General features: G+C 40.9%; 1 protein-coding gene across 2 annotated transcripts in view; it reads right to left on the bottom strand.

Moving 5' to 3' along the window:
* LOC108412588 (endothelin-converting enzyme-like 1) overlaps nucleotides 1-21,984 on the bottom strand; it is an 84,648-nt gene that overhangs the window by 9,421 nt on the left and 53,243 nt on the right. For both annotated transcript variants that reach the window (XM_037546450.1, XM_037546451.1), the window contains exons 9-15: nucleotides 15,937-16,035; nucleotides 12,859-12,933; nucleotides 12,633-12,736; nucleotides 7,218-7,276; nucleotides 6,749-6,800; nucleotides 1,954-2,021; nucleotides 749-873 (exon numbers count right to left, since the gene is read on the bottom strand). In XM_037546450.1, coding sequence (XP_037402347.1) covers nucleotides 749-873; nucleotides 1,954-2,021; nucleotides 6,749-6,800; nucleotides 7,218-7,276; nucleotides 12,633-12,736; nucleotides 12,859-12,933; nucleotides 15,937-16,035 — 582 coding nt within the window. The remainder of the gene's footprint in view (nucleotides 1-748; nucleotides 874-1,953; nucleotides 2,022-6,748; nucleotides 6,801-7,217; nucleotides 7,277-12,632; nucleotides 12,737-12,858; nucleotides 12,934-15,936; nucleotides 16,036-21,984) is intronic.

The raw sequence follows: 21,984 nt of genomic DNA, 5'->3' as shown, positions 1-21,984 counted from the left end.
CATGCAAATATGCTGGTCTTCATCACAAAACAATGAATTTTAAAAGGGCTGGTTTCGCAGCTTAATTTGGATATATGGGCTACATATCGCTGCTGTCGGGACAAAACCTCGTATCTCCAGTTTTGTCATTTTTCAGTTTTTGACATAATTTGAAAATACCTGTTACCCTTTACATTATGTGTAAATTTCATGATCAATGGACCAAAAGAAACAGCCCAAAATGACTTGGAAAAGATTTTGGTTCCATTGACTTACATCAAAAGCAAAGTATGTTTTTTCCTTCTCCTGCAAAGTTACCATTTTGGAGATCGAGGCGAGGTTTTGTTCCAACACCAGTGATATATAGTAAGTTTACAGGACAGTTTGGTGGTTTACCTGCTAAAACACTCTCACCCATTAATTGCCAGGTGTAGTGGGTGTGTTTGTGTGGACACCAGCCCTCCAGGACTGGAATTGTACACCCCTGCTCTAGTTAGGTAAGAATTCCAAAGACAGAGACTTGCTGATTGTGGGTGAAGTAGCTAAACAATGACCTTTCCCTGAATTAGTAACCGAGCATATATTTTGCCCTTATCTTGCCAACACAGCATCGAAATAAGTTTATTTTCAGGGATTTTAATTTTGAGATTTTTATTCAGGGATTCCAGACCCCCCAGGATCCCCTGTATTTCGCACCTTGCTTACAGTCCATACTTTACTTACCGTACCAACCTAAAAAGTGCACTCAGAGCATGAATCCTGTGCTCACCCGCTGATTGTAGACTGTGAAGTTGTCGTACAATTTGACGATGCACTCTGCTTTCTTCTGGAACTTTCTGTACGACTCCTCGGTCCACCACTGCTTCAAGTTGCCATAGCGATCATACTGCCCACCTATCAACACATGCACATGTGATCACATGACCAACCATTTGAGACCACAGTTACTGTAGGTCTGAATTTAACTGAGTTTAAATGTATGCGTTACACGATCTTCAGCTGATAGAGCCATGTACAAAAGTCTGGGCGCCCTGGTCCAATTACAATTTTTGTTGATTTTCTAAAAAATGGAAGAGAAAATTGAATTAACATTTTTTGTGTAGGTATCCAGTTATTACGTTATCCAGGATATTATGCTATCCTGAGTGGTTGCTAAGGTGTAGCTTGGCCATTGCTATAGGATCCCAGGTGGTTGCTAAGGTGTTGCTTGGCCTTTGCTGTGATATCCCATGTGATCGTAACTGCGTTGCTAGGCCGTTGCTATGGTATCCCAGGTGGTTGCTAAGGTGTTGCTTGGCCTTTGCTGTGGTATCCCATGTGATTATAACTGTATTGCTAGGCCATTGCTATGGTATCCCAGGTGGTTGCTAAGGTGTTGCTTGGCCTTTGCTGTGGTATCCCATGCGATTTTAAAGGTGTTGCTAGTCCACTGCTATGGTATCCCAGGAGGTGGCTAAATCCTTAAATATGGCTTTTTTCTGTAACTGTTGGAGCACAACTTCTACGAATTTGCTGAATTTATATTGGCATAAAATATAACATATTCATTAAACATGCAATGACTGCGCCAAGGGTGCCCAAGCTTTTGCACATGACTCTATGACCAGTTACACTCATTTTGTGTAGACCAGCTCTTTATTACTGCATATCAAAGAATTATTATATATGCATTCATATTTATTAGTCTCTCTCCTTCTGTCTCTCTTTCTAAATTCTACAAAGATTTATTTGCATGATCATAATCAGTATTTAATATTGCCAGAGCACAAACAGTGCTGTTTCAAGTACTGGAGCATTTTATCTGAAAATATGTATGAATGATAAACATACACAATAGGCTGTATTACAATGACTAACAAATGTAAATAATATTTTAATATCATATTATAATATTATTATATTTACAACAATAAATATCACAATAATTACAAGAGCAATGAAGACAATCTCTTTTGCCCACTCTCTCTTTCTTACCCCAGTCATCATAGCCATGTGTCAGCTCATGTCCAATGATTGCTCCAATGCCCCCATAGTTTAGAGACCTTGAGGGGAAGAAAAACCTTGATTTGGACCTGCAAGTCCTCATGGTCACCAATAGGTGGCAGTGTAGTGTCTTGCGTTAACAAAGTCAGCCTTAGGGAACAGGTGCCAGCTTAATTCACTGTTAGTGAAGCTTTTTTTTTTGTTTCTAAATGTATGTGTGGGCATTTTAATGCCTGCTGCCCAACTCTGTGAAGGGAGATCAATACGGCGAAGTGTCAACCTCTGATTACAGGCACTCCCTCAACAGCCCTGCAGACACATACAGCACAGGCTCTAATTGTCACTGTCTGAGTTAACAGACCAGAACTTTTCTAACAATGACCCAGAGAACCAACACACACACACACACAGACACACAAACACACACTCCACACTCACGCAAGGAACAACACTATCGCAAACGATCAGGGCTGATGGCAGTACTGAGGTAGACGTGGGAGGTTTTAAATCAGTGAGGCTGAATGCAAAAGACATTTTCCCAAAGTCTTTCTAAGCCAGGACAGTTTAACAAGCAGAAAAACTGGAAGTAAAGTCTGAGATTTTTGGGACAGACTGGATGGTATGAAGTGGTATGCTGTGCTTCATGTGGGTGGACACAAAATGGACCGAAATTGATTGGTATAAAATAGATTGATATACAACAACTGATAGGAACTCGACTCATATAGAATGGACGGTATAAAGTGGACTCACATAGATTGGAGGGTATAAAGTGGACTCATATAGAATGGGCGGTATAAATTGGACTCATATAGATTGGCAGGTATAAAGTGGACTCATATAGAATGGAGGGTATAAAGTGGACTAATATAGATTGGAGGGTATAAAGTGGACTCATATAGAATGGAGGGTATAAAGTGGACTCACATAGATTGGAGGGTATAAAGTGGACTCATATAGAATGGACGGTATAAATTGGACTCATATAGATTGGCAGGTATAAAGTGGACTCATATAGAATGGAGGGTATAAAGTGGACTAATATAGATTGGAGGGTATAAAGTGGACTCATATAGAATGGACGGTATAAAGTGGACTCACATAGATTGGAGGGTATAAAGTGGACTCACATAGAATGGAGGGTATAAAGTGGACTCATATAGAATGGACGGTATAAATTGGACTCATATAGATTGGCAGGTATAAAGTGGACTCATATAGAATGGAGGGTATAAAGTGGACTCATATAGAATGGAGGGTATAAAGTGGACTCATATAGATTGGAGGGTATAAAGTGGACTCATATAGATTGGAGGGTATAAAGTGGACTCATATAGAATGGAGGGTATAAAATGGACTCATATAGATTGGAGGGTATAAAGTGGACTCATATAGAATGGAGGGTATAAAGTGGACTCATATAGATTGGAGGGTATAAAGTGGACTCATATAGAATGGAGGGTATAAAGTGGACTCATATAGATTGGAGGGTATAAAGTGGACTCACATAGATTGGAGGGTATAAAGTGGACTCACATAGATTGGAGGGTATAAAATGGACTCATATAGAATGGACGGTATAAAGTGGACTCACATAGATTGGAGGGTATAAAGTGGACTCACATAGAATGGAGGGTATAAAGTGGACTCATATAGAATGGACGGTATAAATTGGACTCATATAGATTGGCAGGTATAAAGTGGACTCATATAGAATGGAGGGTATAAAGTGGACTCATATAGAATGGACGGTATAAATTGGACTCATATAGATTGGCAGGTATAAAGTGGACTCATATAGAATGGAGGGTATAAAGTGGACTCATATAGAATGGAGGGTATAAAGTGGACTCATATAGAATGGACGGTATAAAGTGGATTCATATAGATTGGCAGGTATAAAGTGGACTCACATAGATTGGAGGGTATAAAGTGGACTCATATAGAATGGAGGGTATAAAGTGGACTCATATAGAATGGAGGGTATAAAGTGGACTCATATAGAATGGAGGGTATAAAGTGGACTCATATAGATTGGAGGGTATAAAGTGGACTCATATAGAATGGAGGGTATAAAGTGGACTCATATAGAATGGAGGGTATAAAGTGGACTCATATAGAATGGAGGGTATAAAGTGGACTCATATAGATTGGAGGGTATAAAGTGGACTCATATAGATTGGAGGGTATAAAGTGGACTCATATAGAATGGAGGGTATAAAGTGGACTCATATAGAATGGAGGGTATAAAGTGGACTCATATAGAATGGACGGTATAAAGTGGATTCATATAGATTGGCGGGTATAAAGTGGACTCACATAGATTGGAGGGTATAAAGTGGACTCATATAGAATGGAGGGTATAAAGTGGACTCATATAGAATGGAGGGTATAAAGTGGACTCATATAGAATGGAGGGTATAAAGTGGACTCATATAGATTGGAGGGTATAAAGTGGACTCATATAGAATGGAGGGTATAAAGTGGACTCATATAGAATGGAGGGTATAAAGTGGACTCATATAGAATGGAGGGTATAAAGTGGACTCATATAGATTGGAGGGTATAAAGTGGACTCATATAGATTGGAGGGTATAAAGTGGACTCATATAGAATGGAGGGTATAAAGTGGACTCATATAGATTGGAGGGTATAAAGTGGACTCATATAGATTGGAGGGTATAAAGTGGACTCATATAGAATGGAGGGTATAAAGTGGACTCATATAGAATGGAGGGTATAAAGTGGACTCATATAGAATGGACGGTATAAAGTGGATTCATATAGATTGGCGGGTATAAAGTGGACTCACATAGATTGGAGGGTATAAAGTGGACTCATATAGAATGGAGGGTATAAAGTGGACTCATATAGAATGGAGGGTATAAAGTGGACTCATATAGAATGGAGGGTATAAAGTGGACTCATATAGATTGGAGGGTATAAAGTGGACTCATATAGAATGGAGGGTATAAAGTGGACTCATATAGAATGGAGGGTATAAAGTGGACTCATATAGAATGGAGGGTATAAAGTGGACTCATATAGATTGGAGGGTATAAAGTGGACTCATATAGATTGGAGGGTATAAAGTGGACTCATATAGAATGGAGGGTATAAAATGGACTCATATAGATTGGAGGGTATAAAGTGGACTCACATAGATTGGAGGGTATAAAGTGGACTCACATAGATTGGAGGGTATAAAGTGGACTCATATAGAATGGAGGGTATAAAGTGGACTCATATAGAATGGAGGGTATAAAGTGGACTCATATAGATTGGAGGGTATAAAGTGGACTCATATAGAATGGAGGGTATAAAGTGGACTCATATAGAATGGAGGGTATAAAGTGGACTCATATAGAATGGAGGGTATAAAGTGGACTCATATAGATTGGAGGGTATAAAGTGGACTCATATAGAATGGAGGGTATAAAGTGGACTCATATAGAATGGAGGGTATAAAGTGGACTCATATAGATTGGAGGGTATAAAGTGGACTCATATAGAATGGAGGGTATAAAGTGGACTCATATAGATTGGAGGGTATAAAGTGGACTCATATAGATTGGAGGGTATAAAGTGGACTCACATAGATTGGAGGGTATAAAGTGGACTCATATAGATTGGAGGGTATAAAGTGGACTCATATAGAATGGAGGGTATAAAGTGGACTCATATAGATTGGAGGGTATAAAGTGGACTCACATAGATTGGAGGGTATAAAGTGGACTCATATAGATTGGAGGGTATAAAGTGGACTCATAGAATGGAGGGTATAAAGTGGACTCACATAGATTGGAGGGTATAAAGTGGACTCATATAGATTGGAGGGTATAAAGTGGACTCATATAGAATGGAGGGTATAAAGTGGACTCACATAGATTGGAGGGTATAAAGTGGACTCATAGAATGGAGGGTATAAAGTGGACTCACATAGATTGGAGGGTATAAAGTGGACTCACATAGATTGGAGGGTATAAAGTGGACTCACATAGATTGGCGGGTATAAAGTGGACTCATATAGAATGGAGGGTATAAAGTGGACTCACATAGATTGGAGGGTATAAAGTGGACTCATATAGATTGGAGGGTATAAAGTGGACTCATATAGAATGGAGGGTATAAAGTGGACTCACATAGATTGGCGGGTATAAAGTGGACTCATATAGAATGGAGGGTATAAAGTGGACTCACATAGATTGGCGGGTATAAAGTGGACTCATATAGAATGGAGGGTATAAAGTGGACTCACATAGATTGGAGGGTATAAAGTGGACTCATAGAATGGGGGGTATAAAGTGGACTCATATAGAATGGATGGTATAAATTGGACTCACATAGATTGGAGGGTATAAAGTGGACTCATAGAATGGGGGGTATAAAGTGGACTCATAGAATGGGGGGTATGAAGTGGACTCATATAGAATGGATGGTATAAAGTGGACTCATAGAATGGAGGGTATAAAGTGGACTCACATAGATTGGCGGGTATAAAGTGGACTCATATAGAATGGATGGTATAAAGTGGACTCATAGAATGGGGGTTATAAAGTGGACTCATAGAATGGAGGGTATAAAGTGGACTCACATAGATTGGCGGGTATAAAGTGGACTCATATAGAATGGGGGTTATAAAGTGGACTCATAGAATGGGGGTTATAAAGTGGACTCATAGAATGGAGGGTATAAAGTGGACTCACATAGATTGGCGGGTATAAAGTGGACTCATATAGATTGGGCAGTATAAAGTGTACTTATCAAGAATACTTGGAATACTTACTGTGGGAATTCTGGATCGTACAAAGTCGGCTGAAGAATTCCAGCAGGGAAAACTGTGAAAAGAGAAACATTGAGTTGATAGAGAGAGAGAGAGAGAGAGAGAGAGAGAGGGGTGGAGGGAATTGAGAGGTGACAAGAGTGATGGAAAGAGTGGGGGACAGGATGAAAAACAAGGCTTTGAGTTAATGGCTGTGTTTTTCTTCTGTCTCCAGCTCCCCGTGTTTTCACTCTCCCTCTTGCCCCCACTTCCTTTCTGTCTGTCTCTCTCTCTCTCTCTCTGACTCTCTGCATGTATTGATTCTCTGAGAGGAAAATCTAATCCTCAGACAGACACAGACACCACCAATAACCCGCCACCACTCATGACAGAGAGAAGAATGAGATCTGTGTGTGTGTGTGTGTGTGTGTGTGTGTGGGGGGGGGGGGGGGGGGGGGGGGTTCTGCCCATATGAGCACACAATGAAACTTACCCATCTGGTTCTTATTTGGGAGATAGTATGCGTTCAGCGCTTGGGGTGGAAGAAGCCACCTGTGGAGACACACACACACACACACACACACACACACACACACACACACACACACACACAAACACATACACACATGCACAGTGTTTATTCCGGGTGTTTAAACAAATTGTCAATATGAAAATATGCTAAAATCATCTGTGCAGAAAGCACAAACACTGAAATCTGCAGGGGTGTTTTTCCATATCTCCAAAGTTCAGTCTTATAAGTTGGTTTAGCTATTCCTGCTTCTTACAATACAATTAATCCCAAACACACTCAGCAAGGTTGAGGTCTGGACGCTGGAGTGGTCACTCTTCTGAGGACAGCAGCAGCTTCTTTGTTTGATTTGCAAATGTTCTTCTTTTGTGTCTATTCCACCTGTGGATGTTTTCAGATCTGAAGCAGCTTGATGTTCTCCTCTCTCTCAAAGATCAAAGCTTTCAGTGCTGTTTATCTGATGGGACAGTTTTGGGGTCGACCAGCTCTTCCAGGTGGTTGCTAGGAGTCCCATTTTGTCTGTATCTTTTTTGAGTTCCGGTTCTGGAAACTCCTTTTATATGATTTATTTTCCTTTATCTTTTCTCTCTGTATGCAAGTGGGCATCTTTTATCTAATCTCTGAAAAGTAGGAACCAGTTACATGGTCTCTGATTTTTCCCAGTACCGTATTATAATAAGATTTGAAGTTGAGAAGTGAGGGAGACTATCCGAGCCACTCAGCCAGAGAAAGGCTAATTATGGACTCCCATCCGCGGGACGGCTGCATCACCTGTGACTGAACTCGAGTCTCCCTACAATCGGCTCAATGCTTATACAGTTGCACCGCTTGAGAGCCTGCGTCTTATTCTGCATAGCAAAAAAAATCCTTTACCATGTTTTTAGGTTCATTTTCCATTTGGAGGGAATTCAGGTGGACACTGTTTTGAAAAGTCTATTTCTTTCATCCCAAACTAAATAATCTTAATACGTCCATTAACATCTCCTATTATCATGTATGCAGAAAGGAGCTTAATTCATAACATAGTTTACTGTCACTGGTGTTGTATGAATGTGGTGTAACACCAGTGATGGTGACCAGTGATCTTCTAAGCCGCTTCTCCTTCTGGGTCATGGGGGTGCTGGAGCCTATCCCAGCTGTCATCGGGCGAAAGGCAGGATACACCCTGAACAGGAATTGTGAATATTTGGCCCAGCCTTTGATGTCTGCAGGTGAATTTGAGTTCAGCGCTGTTTTAGATCTACTGCATGTTGCATCTCTGCATCCGTTTAGTCACGCAAAATAAATGATGAAAAAAGGGGGTCAGTCTTTTGAGAGTCTTTGTGAGAAGATCAGTAGTCTTGGGACCAAGTTGGCTGCCAAGAAGTAGAAAAATAAACAAACAAACAAATAAATAAATAAAGTAAAAAGACAGAGTACACAATTATTGAGGCCTATAAGCTGCCTCCAGAAGAATGAGCAGCACACAGAGGCCGACGCCTAAAGAAAGACGCTTGCACGCTGAATGCTGGAACTGAAACTCTTTAGGGCTGCTGCAAAAGGGGCTATTTATGCCATTCAGTCTGGTCTTCTCCATAAACGACATGATTACCGGATGATGTTGTTGCATTGATTTGTCATGTAAAGACTGTGATCTAATAAAAACAGAAGGCTGTAGATGTTCAGTACCTTTCAGCAAGAAAATCCATGAATAAGGGACCTGATTAATAAATCAATAATAAGTGTGTACTTATGTTAAGAAGGAGCATAAATCACAGTGCGCTTAACAACTAGTAGGCGAAAGTTAAGGTGACTTCACAAAGCCATTCCTACGGTTTCCCAGGTGGTTGCTAAAGTGTTGCTAGGCTATATTTTATGGTATCCCAGGTGGCTGCTAAGGTGCTGCAGAGCTGTTGTTATGGTATTCTAGGTAGTTTCTAAGCTTTTGATGTGTCCAGGGGGTTGTTTAGATGTTGTTTGATCATTGCTGTGGTATGCCAGATGATTGGTAAGGTATTGCTATGCTGCTGTTATGGTATCCCAGGTGGTTGCTAAGGTGTTGCAGGGCTGCTGTTATGGTATGCCAGGTGGTTGCTAAAGTGTTGCAGGTCTATTTTTATGGTAGCCCAAGTAGTTGCTAAGGTGTTGCTAGGCTTTTGATATGGTTTCCAAGGGGTTGTTTAGATGTTGATAGGCTATTACTGTGGTGTCCCAGATGATTGCTAAGGTGTTGCTAGGCTGTTGTTATGGTCTCCCAGGTAGTTGCTAAGGTGTTGCAAGGCTGCAGTTATGGTATCCCAGGTGGTTGCTAAAGTGTTGCAGGTCTATTTTTATGGTAGTACAGGTGGTTGCTAAGATGTTGCAGGACTGTTGTTCTAGTATCCTGAGTAGTTGCTAAGGTGTGGCTAGACTTTTGATATGGTATCCAGGTGGTTGTTTAGATGCTGTTAGGCCACTGCTTTAATATCCTGGATGATTGCTAAGCTGCTGCTATGGTATCTCAGATGTTTGATGAGGTGTGTCTTGGCTTTTGCTATGTTATCCCAAGAAGGTGTTGCTTGGCCATTGCTGTTGTATCCCAGTTGGTTGCTAATATGTGTGTATGTGCTGGTCAATGAGCGTCAGTATGATTGCACAAAGGGTCAGTATGTCCTTTGTGCAAGCGATCCAAGTATTGTTCAAGTAATCGCTCCTAAACACACAAGTGCACTTTTTTGGTTGTACCATCCTGCAAAGATCTGTGGTTCTAGGTTAAAGAATCCAAAAAATCCATGCAAAAGAATTGCAGAATAATAAAATGAAGAATGGTAAGTTAATAAAAGGAATCCTTGTGCATCTTTTATACAGTGTTGGAACCACAGTTTCATGCAGAAAACTCAACTCCATAAGATTCTTTTTACCATGAACAACAATGGCATGCACATCAATTGTTTATCTGTGTTTGATCCACTCGTGCCAGCACAACACACGCTAGCAGTCTGTGTATAGATGATGCATTTACCAAAATCTGTCCCAATTTTGCCGAGCTCCTCCTACAGCATAGCAACAGCACTGACTCCAGACTTCTGCAGGTTTATCATGACCCAGTTTCACCCAAAACCAAACCAGCCTTCCACCTGAGCCAAAGTCATCGCTAAAAAGCATGCGACCAAGTATAACAAGAACAAAATTATTACCTTGCAATATAATTTGAGCTGCGACTTGCTATTATACCCAGTGTGAACACTGAGCTTCAGAAACCAATAAAAAATACGCTCACAAAAACTGAAAAGAATGTAATATGCTTGAATTAGTGGCCTGTGACTTTTCAATATCTGCACGGTTTTATTCAACAGTACAGAAAATCTGTTTTTTTCAAACGCTTCATTCAAACCTCATAGATATATTATTTGTGTCAACTTCAAGATTCTGGAATGTGTTTGTGGGAATTTGTGCCCTTTCAGTCAAAAGAGCCTTGTGAGGTCAGACACTGATGTTGGACATGAGGGCCTGACTCACAATTGACACTCCAATTCATCACAAAGGTATTCAGTGGGGTTGAGGTCCATGCTTTATGAGGCCACTGGAGTTCCTCTACACTAAACTCATCAAACCATGTCTTTATGCCTTTAACTGAGGGGCCCAAACCCTGAAAAACAGCCCCAGCCCATTATACCTCCTCCACCAAACTGTTGGCACTATGTGTTCTATTAGGCAGTGTTCTCCTGACATCCACCCCAGATTCATCCATCCAACTCCTGGATTAATTCATCACTGCAGACACCATGTATCCACTTCTCCACAGACCACTAGTGATGTGCTTTACACCCCTCCAGCTGACACTTGGCATTGCACATACTGATCTTAGACTTGTGTGCAGCCACTCAACCATGGAAACCCATATTATGTAGATCCTCATGCCCAGTTCTTGGGTTGATGTTGCTTCCAGAGGCAGTTTGGAACTCTGTATTCAATGACGAAACATACCATGGCTTCCTTCATCAAACAATCATGTACAACAGCCACTTAAGTGTAATAAAAACACTTAAAAATGTTGACTTTCTTGCTCACCTACAAATATGAAAATCCAGCTCAAATGTTTTCCCTCAACATTACTGAAGAACAAAAAGTAAAGGACCTATAAAGCTTGCATTTGACTGCTGTGAAATAGGGTTAAGGCAGCGAGGTAGTTGGGGTAAACAAAATTATGATTAAATTAAATGGACGCTTGAGAGCAGCTAAACATTTCGCGTATGGATGTTTCCATGATTTATCAAATCGTTTCTGCAATTTATACCAAAGGTTCTTATTCTATGTGACTATGTGACTTTACATATTAAAGGCATCCTGTGGCAAAATTAACCTCACCTCATCACGTAAAGCGAATCCCATCCGAATAGTACCTTTAACTTTGTAGTTGGATGTTGGTGAGCATGCACATCCCATATATATATATATATATATATATAGAGGATGTACATGCTCACCAACATCCAACTACAATATATAGACAATATATATATATTGTGCTGTTTTCTGCTATGTTGGTATGTATTCTGATCAGTGTGTGAAATACCCCCTGGTATTCAGAACGTCCCATGTTGGCTGGCAACACAGTGATTTGTTTATCAGTTCTTCTGGAAATGCCCTTTTCAAGTTTAGTAATGAGCTCTTCCACATATTAACTGAGATCTTACACATCTCCTCTTTCATCTTGATTTCAGAAATGAGCAACAATTCACTCTTTCCTCTTGGGAAATTTGCCAAGTTTTCAGATGTATAAATATGCTACAGCACAATGTAAAGTTTTTCAGAGATATACTGGGCATGGTTACAGTTGCTAGACTTTGAAGGAGTGAAGTGATTTGCTACAGCGCCACCCTGAGGCTGAGGCAGAGCGGTGCTAGATAATTAAGAATACTAAAGACAGAAGATCTTTTCGTGGGTGAAGCAGATTAAATAATGACCTTCATCCTGAGCTTGTATTTGCACGCCTTACTAAGTTGTGGCCATGACTTTGTGAGGCATGGATACAAGACCTTACTAAGTCATGGCCACTTATTACAATCTCGTTCCCACGCCTTACTAAGTTGTGGCCATGACTTTGTGAGGCGTGGGCACAAGACCTTACTAAGTCATGGCCACTTATTACGATCTCTTTCCCACACCTTACTAAGTTGTGGCCATGACCTTGTGAGGCATGGGTACAAGACCTTACTAATGCCTTACTTTTTATTTATACCGGATGTCACCAGCGGGGCTCCGTAAGACTGTGCTGGATTGGTTCATTTTTCCTGCTTGGTTTTTCGCTGCGCCGGTATTTGTTGTGATGTATTTTCTTCTGGCCTTTTAACCGACTGTGCTGTGTCATGTTCTGTTGTTTTGTGTGTCATCACTGCGTATGTCATCGCTAACACTCACGTTGTCTTGTCCACTTCCTTGTGGATCTTCTTGATGGACAGTTTGATGTTGTACTTGATGCTGTTGAGAATGTTCTTGAAGTAGGTCTTCTCGCTCACATCAAACTTAAGAAAGGACAGAAGATGAGAGAGCACGACTCAGACAAGTTAAACACTACTAACCTCTACATTCCACCCCTTTTAAAGATGTATCTGACCCCTGGTGACCCACAGTGAGCCTGATTTACCCCATATTCCTCGTCAATGAGCTCTGGCTTCAGCAGGAAGTCTGGATACCCCGTCATTACCATCATATGCTGGAGCTGTGCATGTGTTTGCATGAGAGAGAGAGAGAGAGAGAGAGAGAGAGAGAGAGAGAGAGAGAGAGAGAGAGAGAGAGAGAGACACAGAGAGAGAGAGAGACAGAGACACACAGAGAAAGAGAGAGGGAGACAGAGAGAGAGAGACAGAGAGAGAGAGACACATACACAGAGAGAGAAAGATAGAGATAGACAGAGAAAGAGAGAGAGAGACAGAGAGAGAGACAGACAGAGAGAGATAGAGAGAGAGAGAGACAGAGAGAGAGAGAGAGAGAGGGAGAGAGAGAGACAGAGAGATAGAGAGACAGACAGAGAGAGAGAGACAGAGAGACAGACAGAGAGAGAGAGATAGAGAGACAGACAGAGAGAGAGATAGAGAGAGACAGACAGAGAGAGAGAGACAGAGAGACAGACAGAGAGAGAGAGAGATAGAGAGACAGACAGAAAGAGACACAGAGAGAGAGAGAGACAGACAGACATAGAGAGAGAGATAGAGAGAGAGAGACAGAGAGAGAGATAGAGAGACAGACAGAGAGAGAGAGAGACAGACAGAGAGAGACAGAGAGAGAAACAGATGAAAATAAACATAATTCATCTAATTTGCTGTTACTCTTGTGGTTCATATGCTTTCTGTGAATATCTCAATCATTACAAATCAAATCATTAAAATAAACAGAACGTTATTATTCTCTTTATACCTTCATTGTCCAACTTAATTTTTTTAAGCAAAAATCAACTCAATATTATAACTCATTACTCTGCTTTTCATCATTTAACTGAAACTTCTTAGTTTAGTCAAAAGTTTTCCTAACTCGATTCATTAAGTTCTGCATTTCAGTAAACAATGTGAACTGCATGGTTTTTTTTTTTTTTTTCCTCGCTAGCTAGCTGGGACACTTTCCATCCCTCCAGGCATTTTCTCCTTTAAGAGTGCACACTTACGGATGGCTATGGCATCACTCAGGTACAAACTCATGCTCTCCTGTTGAAGATGAACGCTTATACTGTAACAGATGGCTCGTCAGGTCAATCTAAAAAAATACTTCATGTGATAAGAAAATTAACAAATTTTACTCAACCTAAATACACACTTTGAGTGATCCTTTCACAGTGATGTTTTGAGTTGAATGAAATTCATTTGCTTGTAACTAGATGAAGTATTTTTAAAAAAAATTTCTTGAACTGATGAAGCATTTTTTTACAGTGTATTTTGGGATTTCTGGTGGGAATATTTGACTGAAAGAGTCTCGGCTAGTGAGCAAAAAACAAATTGAATTTTTGACTAAACTAGGGCGCTTAAGTTGGATGAATTCTAATGCCTTCAAGTTCAGTTAACTAGAAAATCTGTGTTATCAGTTATCATATTATTTTAGGTTGTCTGACTAATTTTTACAGTGTTGCTTGTGTTGCTATGAGGATCATGTGTTCTGAATCATGACTTACTACTTCTTTAATCTGTACATAAACACCACACTCGCTGCATTTTTCACTCACTGTAACTTCACTAAAAACACCTACCTTGTTTTTCAACTCACTGACCACTTTTTTATGAGGCCCACCTGCCTCTGGCGATTCTTTCACTTTCAGCTTTGAGTTTAGTCCTCAAACCCTCAGTCCTCAGAACTTTGTCGGGAGGTTAAGTGGAAGTGATTGTTGTGTTTCACAGTGGTGCTGGCACTGAACGTTTCCACGAGTGGACTCTGAATGTCAGTTTTTCTGTTCATTCACAACTTAAAAGTGAATTCCAACTTTTGGAAATTCCTGAACAATCCAATCAGAGCTCAGAGTGGTTTGATATGAAGTGGTTGACTGTAGAGAAATATACCAACTTAGGAACAAAGGAAACACTAGGAATCACTGTGCAAATACAGCCTTGTATTTTTCTCCAAAACCACCAGTGTATCTACATGCATCTTCTGAGTTTATATACGTAATGTTGATGACGGTAACATAGTGGAAAAAACATGTTTTCTTTGCAGACTATTTTACAAACAGGATTTTGTTAAGCTCTGGTTAAAAATGAATAATTATCAGCCAGCAGAAACCCAAATCCAAAAGCTTATCTGAAAGCCAGCGTAATCAATGTCTTCAGGCATCATGCAGTGCATTCATAACCCTGTCATGTAATAACTTTCTGTGAGGGAACTTTTAGAGACAAATTCTTCAGATGTGTGGTTCTTATCAAAACTACTGTGAGTGGTTCTGACTCAGTACGTTTCCCTAGAACAAAGTATTCAACTCTGAAAAACAGCCCCAGCCCAATTATCCCTCCTCCTCCAAACTTTACTGTTGGTAGGCTGCATTCTCCTGGCATCCGCCAAACCCAGATTCAGAAAAAAAAAAAATCAATAAAGGAATCTGAATCTTCAACCAACAGTCTGCCAGATGTAGTACGACACGTAACTCCAAAGCCCACATTTCCACTGCTCCAGAGTCCAGTGGTGGTAAGCTTTACACTGCTCCAGCTCACACTTGGCATTGTGCATAGAGCTCTTAGGTGTCTGTGCAGTTGTTTGGCCATGGAAACCCATTTCATGAAGCTCCTGACACACAGTTCTTGTGCTGATACTGCATCCAGAGGCAGTTTGTAGCTTTAGAGTGAGTAATAGGTTAGTAGAGCACATGCCATTTTTAACGTGCTATGCACTTCAGCATTTAATGGCCCTAACCTGTATGTTTGTGTGGTGCACCACTTTTTTACCACATAATAGCACTCACAGTTGTCTGGGGCAGATCTAGCAGGGTAAAAATGTCATGAACTGACTTGTAGCAAACGTGGCATCCTATGACAGCGCCACGTTTAAAGTCACTGAGCTCTTCAGTATGACCCATTCTACTGCCATGAAAACTGTGTGGCTATGTGCTTGATTTTATACACTTGATAGCTGAAACACCTGAACTCAACAATTAGGAGGGGTGTCCCCACACTTTTGGCCATATAGTGTACAGCTTACATACTAGTGTACATGTTTGATGTTGTTTACTGTGTACATCTCTACTGTTCACCTTGGCTCTTGCAGCCTCTTTGGTGTCTTCATCCATCCAGTCAAGCTCCTTCAGTCTGCTATCAAGGGCATGTTTTATGTCCTCCACCAGCTCCTGAACCTGTGGCCCACATCAGAGAAGAGACAGTGAACTTTCTATTGACCAGACCTCAGTGTTCAGCAGCATGTGTGTCCATTTGGAAAAGAAGCACAATACAGGGCCAATCAGATCCAATCAGATCAGGATTCATTAGCATATATGGACCATTCTACTGAATAAACTGCAGCTCCAACATAAAAAAGCTATTTAAAAAACAGTATTCGGATCTTAGATTTTACAAGAATTATATTAAGATCTATTTAAACCCAATGCATTAACAGAGATAGAAATAAGCTAAATATATACAAAACCTTTATAGGGTACCTTCTATTGGTTCTATTGTCTCCTACACCTAAATTTACACGTGAAAAAATAACACATTTCCACCCAAAAAAGTTTTAAAGATTTTTAAAATTTGTTTTAAAGCAAAGTTGAATATAAGTTTAATTTTAAAATGAAAAAAATGCCTTTTTTTTTTTTTTACTTTTTTCACTAAAACAGAAAGAGTTTTAGCCTGTAGACAGGAAGTGGGACTGCATCCCTGTCCCTCTTGGCCACATGGTGAGCAGGAAGATCCCACTGTTTTAAAGTCTGAAAATCAGTGTGGAACACAACTGTCAATACTGAAATGTACATTTTCTGCACACTTTTTGAGTGTAGAACTGCTGTGTTTGCTAAATTCTGCTCTGTCCGGGGACTTTGCACAACAACACTGGACTTTTGAGTGGCCATGAGTTATGAACTTTGCACTACAACACTGAAGACTGAGAGGCTGAGAGCCAGGGATGTTGCGCTGCAGCACTGGAGTTGCTGAGTAGCCATCATCTGGGTTATTGCACTGTAACATCAGAGTTTGAGTGACCACAAGGCAAATACTCAAACACTGCATCATCAGTGTTTGAGTGTACATGAGTTGGGGACTTTGCACTGCAACACTGGAGTTTGAGTGACCACAGATTGGGGACTTTGCACTGCAACACTGGAGTTTGAGTGACCATGAGTCAGGGACTTTGCACCCTGATAGCGAAGTCTGACTAGGCCATGAGCTGGGGACTTCACACCGCAATGCTGGAGTTCAGATTAAAAAGATTAAAAAGATTAAACAGATAAAGACCAAGACTGCCTGTATTGCTAATGAGATTGTAGGTACAAATAGGGTTAAATAGATGACGAAACTTTGGTGTAATTTGATGTCACTTTGACAAGGATGGTCAAGAAATCTCCATTAACCTGATGAGGTTCTACTTTCTATAGTTTGCTCTTCAGGGTTGTTGTGACAGGAATGGCCAGAAACTCTCGAGAAGCCTGATGAGATCTTTTTTGAATAAATAGATGATGTGCTTCAAAATCACACTGGCGGGAATGGACATGAAAATTCTAGTAACTACCTGCTTAGATTTTCCTTCACTGTCATTTATGCAGATGATGGAGCAGCTTGTGCTCGGAAATGACTGTGACAGGGATGCTGAGGAAATCTTTAGTAGCTACCTGATGTGATTTTCTTCACTATCATTTAAGTAGATGATGGAGCAGCTTGTGCTTCAGTGTCACCATAGCTGGGATTGTGAAGAAATCTCCAACAACTACCCTACAACATTTTACTTCGCAGCTTACACGTCTAAGTCACTGTGACAGCGGAATGCCTAGAGAGTACATAACGTGGTTTTACTTTACTGTGGTTTAAACCCATTTAAACCGAGCAACTCATTGGAGTTCAGTTCTGAGAATCTGAGATGGAGCCCACTTAAATCTGCATGTCCAAAAAAATGCATGTCCAAGTTTGCCATAATGAAGCATATCAGCATATAAAAACTGTTTCCTGTGTGCAACCATGTTTCCTTTCACTGTGCATAAAGAAGCGTCACATCTTTAAGTGCTTAGTACTGTTTTATTTAACCAGAGTAACAATAAAACACAACTAACTTATATGCCTACCCTCTAGAAAGATCCAGCTAAGACCAGCTATTGCTTATAACTAGTTTTGGAAGGTCTACACTGGTCAATGATGATCACGGTGGTTCATAGGCTAGACATCCACTGGACTAGGTGAATGGATACCCTGTGCTGGTACCTGGTTGACTTGCACAGGGTATGTTTTTGTTTGAGTTTGATGGTCTACATGCATTTCTAACACTTGACTAAACTCATCAGTCAATGCAACCAGCTTGAACAAACTGGTCAATCAGCACAACCAAGCTGCTCAATGAGCTTGGTCATGCTGGTTGAATAGCTTGGTCACACTCGTTGCCCAGCTTGGTCATGCTGACCATGCTTGGTCATGCTGGTTGACCATATTGGTCACATTGGTTATGCTTGGTCATGCTGGTTCACCATATTGGTCATGCTGGCCATGCTTGTTCATGCTGGTTGACTATATTGGTCATGTTTGTTATGCTTGGTCACACTGGCTATCCTGCTTGGTCATGCTGGTTGACCAGTTTGGTCATGCTGGTTGACCAGCTAAACCATGAAACTCAAGCAAGAACAAATTCTACATTAGTAACCAGTTAAGCTGAGCTGGTCAAGCTGTTTTCAGCAGAGAAAATTTTGGTGTTTCATGCGAAATTATGTCAATATTAGACCTTAGATGCTTTTGCACCAGCATTGAAAAGTTAATTAGCTGAGTCCACTGACACTTCCATGCATTTCAATCCTTGCTCAGATTAAAGGGGACCCTGGTAGCAGTAGCTGCAGTCTTTTATTCCTCAAGCCAGGTCAATGGTCACCAACTCTAGTACTGGAGAGTAGCCCCAGAAGAGGGATGCAAATCTCCGGTCCTAGAGGGCACAATTTTGTGATGTATCTGCTGCAACACATCTGATTACACTTATCTATTAATTGCCAGGTTAAGTGGGTGTGTTTGAGTAGGGAATCCTCCAAACTTTGCTGGACATGGGCCCTCCAGGAGCCAAGTTGTGTAGCTCTGCCCTAGATTAACACATTCCCAGCCCAGACACATCTGATTGAGATTATCAAGCTATTCATGAGCCTGATGAAGTGTGTTTGAACAGGGAACAGTTGCAGGGAAGCAGGTCCCCAGAATCAGGATTAAGAAACACTGTTGTATAGCAGGACTGACATATCTGTTCATTAGTCCAGGTCTTTAATCCACTAATGTTTTGGATGTAAAACAGCAGGAGGGTAGGTCACAGGCACTGGCCGGACCAATGCATCATTCTTCTCCTCCTTTGTTTGCTTGTACTTTAACTTCACTGTAGAGACGAGGTGGATAGCCTGCAGCAACCTCAAAAAGTCCTACTTCAAATGAGAAGGTAAGAAGTGAGAATGCCGAGCGCTTTCTGACAACACAGACGGGTTGACTGACGATTTCTAGAACACGGGCTAAATCTGGCAGACGCCCCGCCACGGCAGCCATATGGGCGAGGCGTGGTCTCGGAAAACCGGCCTTTCATCTATCTGCGCATCCGTCAGCCTATCTGTCAATCTGTCCATCCATCCTTCCATCACTTCATCACAGAACAGCACGGAGAAGGAGAAGGCGAAGGACGGAGGGGGGTCGGAAAAAGTAAACATTCAAGAGAAGAGAGGAAAGAGAGTGTGAGTAAAAGGAACAAGAGAGGATGAGATCACATTAAGGTGAGGGATTAGGAGTGAGAGCGAGAGAGAGAGGGGGATTAGTGGGGAGAGAAAAAGAAATGGAAGGGATTGGAGGAAAGGGGAGAGAAAAAAGGATGAGATGAGAGAAGAAGTGAAAAGTAAGGGGGGATAAGAGGGTAGATGTATGAAAAGACGCGAGGAGAAGAGAGAGAGTCAGAGAAAGCTCCGGATTGAAAAGGTAAGAAAGTAGGTAGGAGTAATAGAAAGAGATAGAGGGATATTTGTGTGCCATTTGTGTGATTCTATTAAAAAGTAAAAAGTAAAAAAGGTGAAGAAATCCGCCGCGAAAGGCTGTGCAGGTAAGAGGTGTTGTTAGGCACAATGTGAAGCGAACTAAATCCCTCTTGTCCGTGATAAAATCACTGTAATGCACGTCCTGAAGTGGCTTATTGCTTTTATAAAACAGGGACAAGAGACACAATTTTTTTAATAAATTATTTCAATTGTACTACACAAAAATTGCTATAAAGAATAGATGTAGCTTGGGTAGATTATGCTACTGTTGTCCAGCAACTACAGACCGCTGAAGGACAAGAACTTTCAGCCACGCTTCAATGTATATTTCAATCATTTCACGAGTGCAGAAACCTCTGACTTGCAAATAGTTTCTGCTCACTACATTACCACCACAACAACCTTGCAATTTCCACTGGCACATCTATGTGCCATACAAGCTAACGGTGGTGCACATTTGTGTTCCCACAATGGGTTTGTTCCACTAGATCTACCCAATACAGACACTTGAAGCATGTAAGACATTAAAGTAACACATTGTGTACTTTGTATTTTGCCCCTTGACAGTGAATCATTCGGTAAACACTTCAGTTCGAAGCCTAAAGGCCCACTGGGGGGTTTTCGAGCATGAAGAGCCACAGCAAGCATCTTAATGGGATGGAAAGTCATTTGACTCGGCCCCTCCAAAGCTTTAATTTTGTTTGTTTTGAGGTGGGCTTGCTTGTGTTCTGATCTTCTGATCATTGTACTGCCTCATAACCCAACTGTGCTTGAGCTTTAGGCCACAAACTGACAGCCGAACATCCTCCTTCAGGATTTTTTGACTGAGAGCAGAATTCATGATTCCATCAGTTATGACAAGTCATGCAGGCCCACCAGAGTCCCTGTAGTCACTGGATAATAAGCCTTAGTATGTAATAAGCCTGGCACTTTAAGGGGTTAAAATGAAGCTGTTTTTCCAATACGTTGGTTAAATTTGTCTCAGGATTAGTATAAAGTCCTGCTTTATCAGTGCAGCACTACTTGCGTTATCCACTCAAGTAAGTTCTTTGCTGCTGTGACATAACAGTGATTTGGATATATGTAAATGAACTGGTTCTCCTGACATCATACGGTTCTCATGACTTTGCAGTGAACTTTACATATTAATTCATGCTTATTCCAAAATAAGCGAAGGAAATTCAGTGTTCTATGAAATGGGCCTGCTAAGAGTGTACAAGGTTAGGTTTCTGTTAAAGTGGCCAGTGAGTGTGAGTGTTTTTGTTCTTGGGTGTTACATATGCATACTTTCTTTTTTTTCTGAAGAAATGTAAAATTGTTAAAAATATCATTAAAAAAGGGATAGTCTTGGTCCTAAAATCTGATTGGTTGAGCCACGTTTGAAGCCGTTGTAAAATCCCTGATATACACACACCTGTGACCACTTCACTGCAACTGAACTCTGTATTACTGCACCACGGCACGAAAAAAACCTTGTTCTGTTAATGGAAGGATTTTTGTCCGTAATGCTGCTCGCATGAAGCACTGAGGGCACTGATGAAGCCAAAACCTGGTACTGTTTAAACTGAGGGGCTGGCAACTTATTCTCTTAACTAGAACTAGTGTGGCTAACAGGCTACAGGATAACAAACAGGCTAAACAGCTCCATCATTAATATCACAGGATTGAATTAAAGTATAAAATATATCAAAGATTAATTCACTATAAAATGTCAGTATAAAAGTCTTACACACTTCAAATGTCTGTGTTTCAATCAGACCCAGGCTGGGTCCCAAACAGCTCTGTCCTCCCTAAATAGTGTTCTAGCTATGAGAGTTTGTAAGTTCTAGCCTCATCAGCCAAACAGTGCATCATGTATCGAGTCTGGATGTGTCTGAGTCCCAAATGACTGTTATTTAGCTGTATTATTCACTGTTGAGCTGCAGGATCCAGTATTTAAACTCCTATGTAGTGCACTATGCAAGGAGCAGGGAGCCGTTTGAGATTCAGCCCCAGCACGAGAAGGGTGCTGCCAGCACAACTACATATGCTAAATAATAAGGCTTGTGGTGGTAATTTGGTGACTAAAAAGTACTTATAAAGCGAAACTTTGTGTTAAACAGTGCTGTCACACATTCA

Source organism: Pygocentrus nattereri, chromosome 17, assembly GCF_015220715.1.
Source record: "Pygocentrus nattereri isolate fPygNat1 chromosome 17, fPygNat1.pri, whole genome shotgun sequence".
Lineage (NCBI taxonomy): Eukaryota > Metazoa > Chordata > Actinopteri > Characiformes > Serrasalmidae > Pygocentrus > Pygocentrus nattereri.
This window is presented reverse-complemented; position numbering and strand designations above follow the sequence as displayed.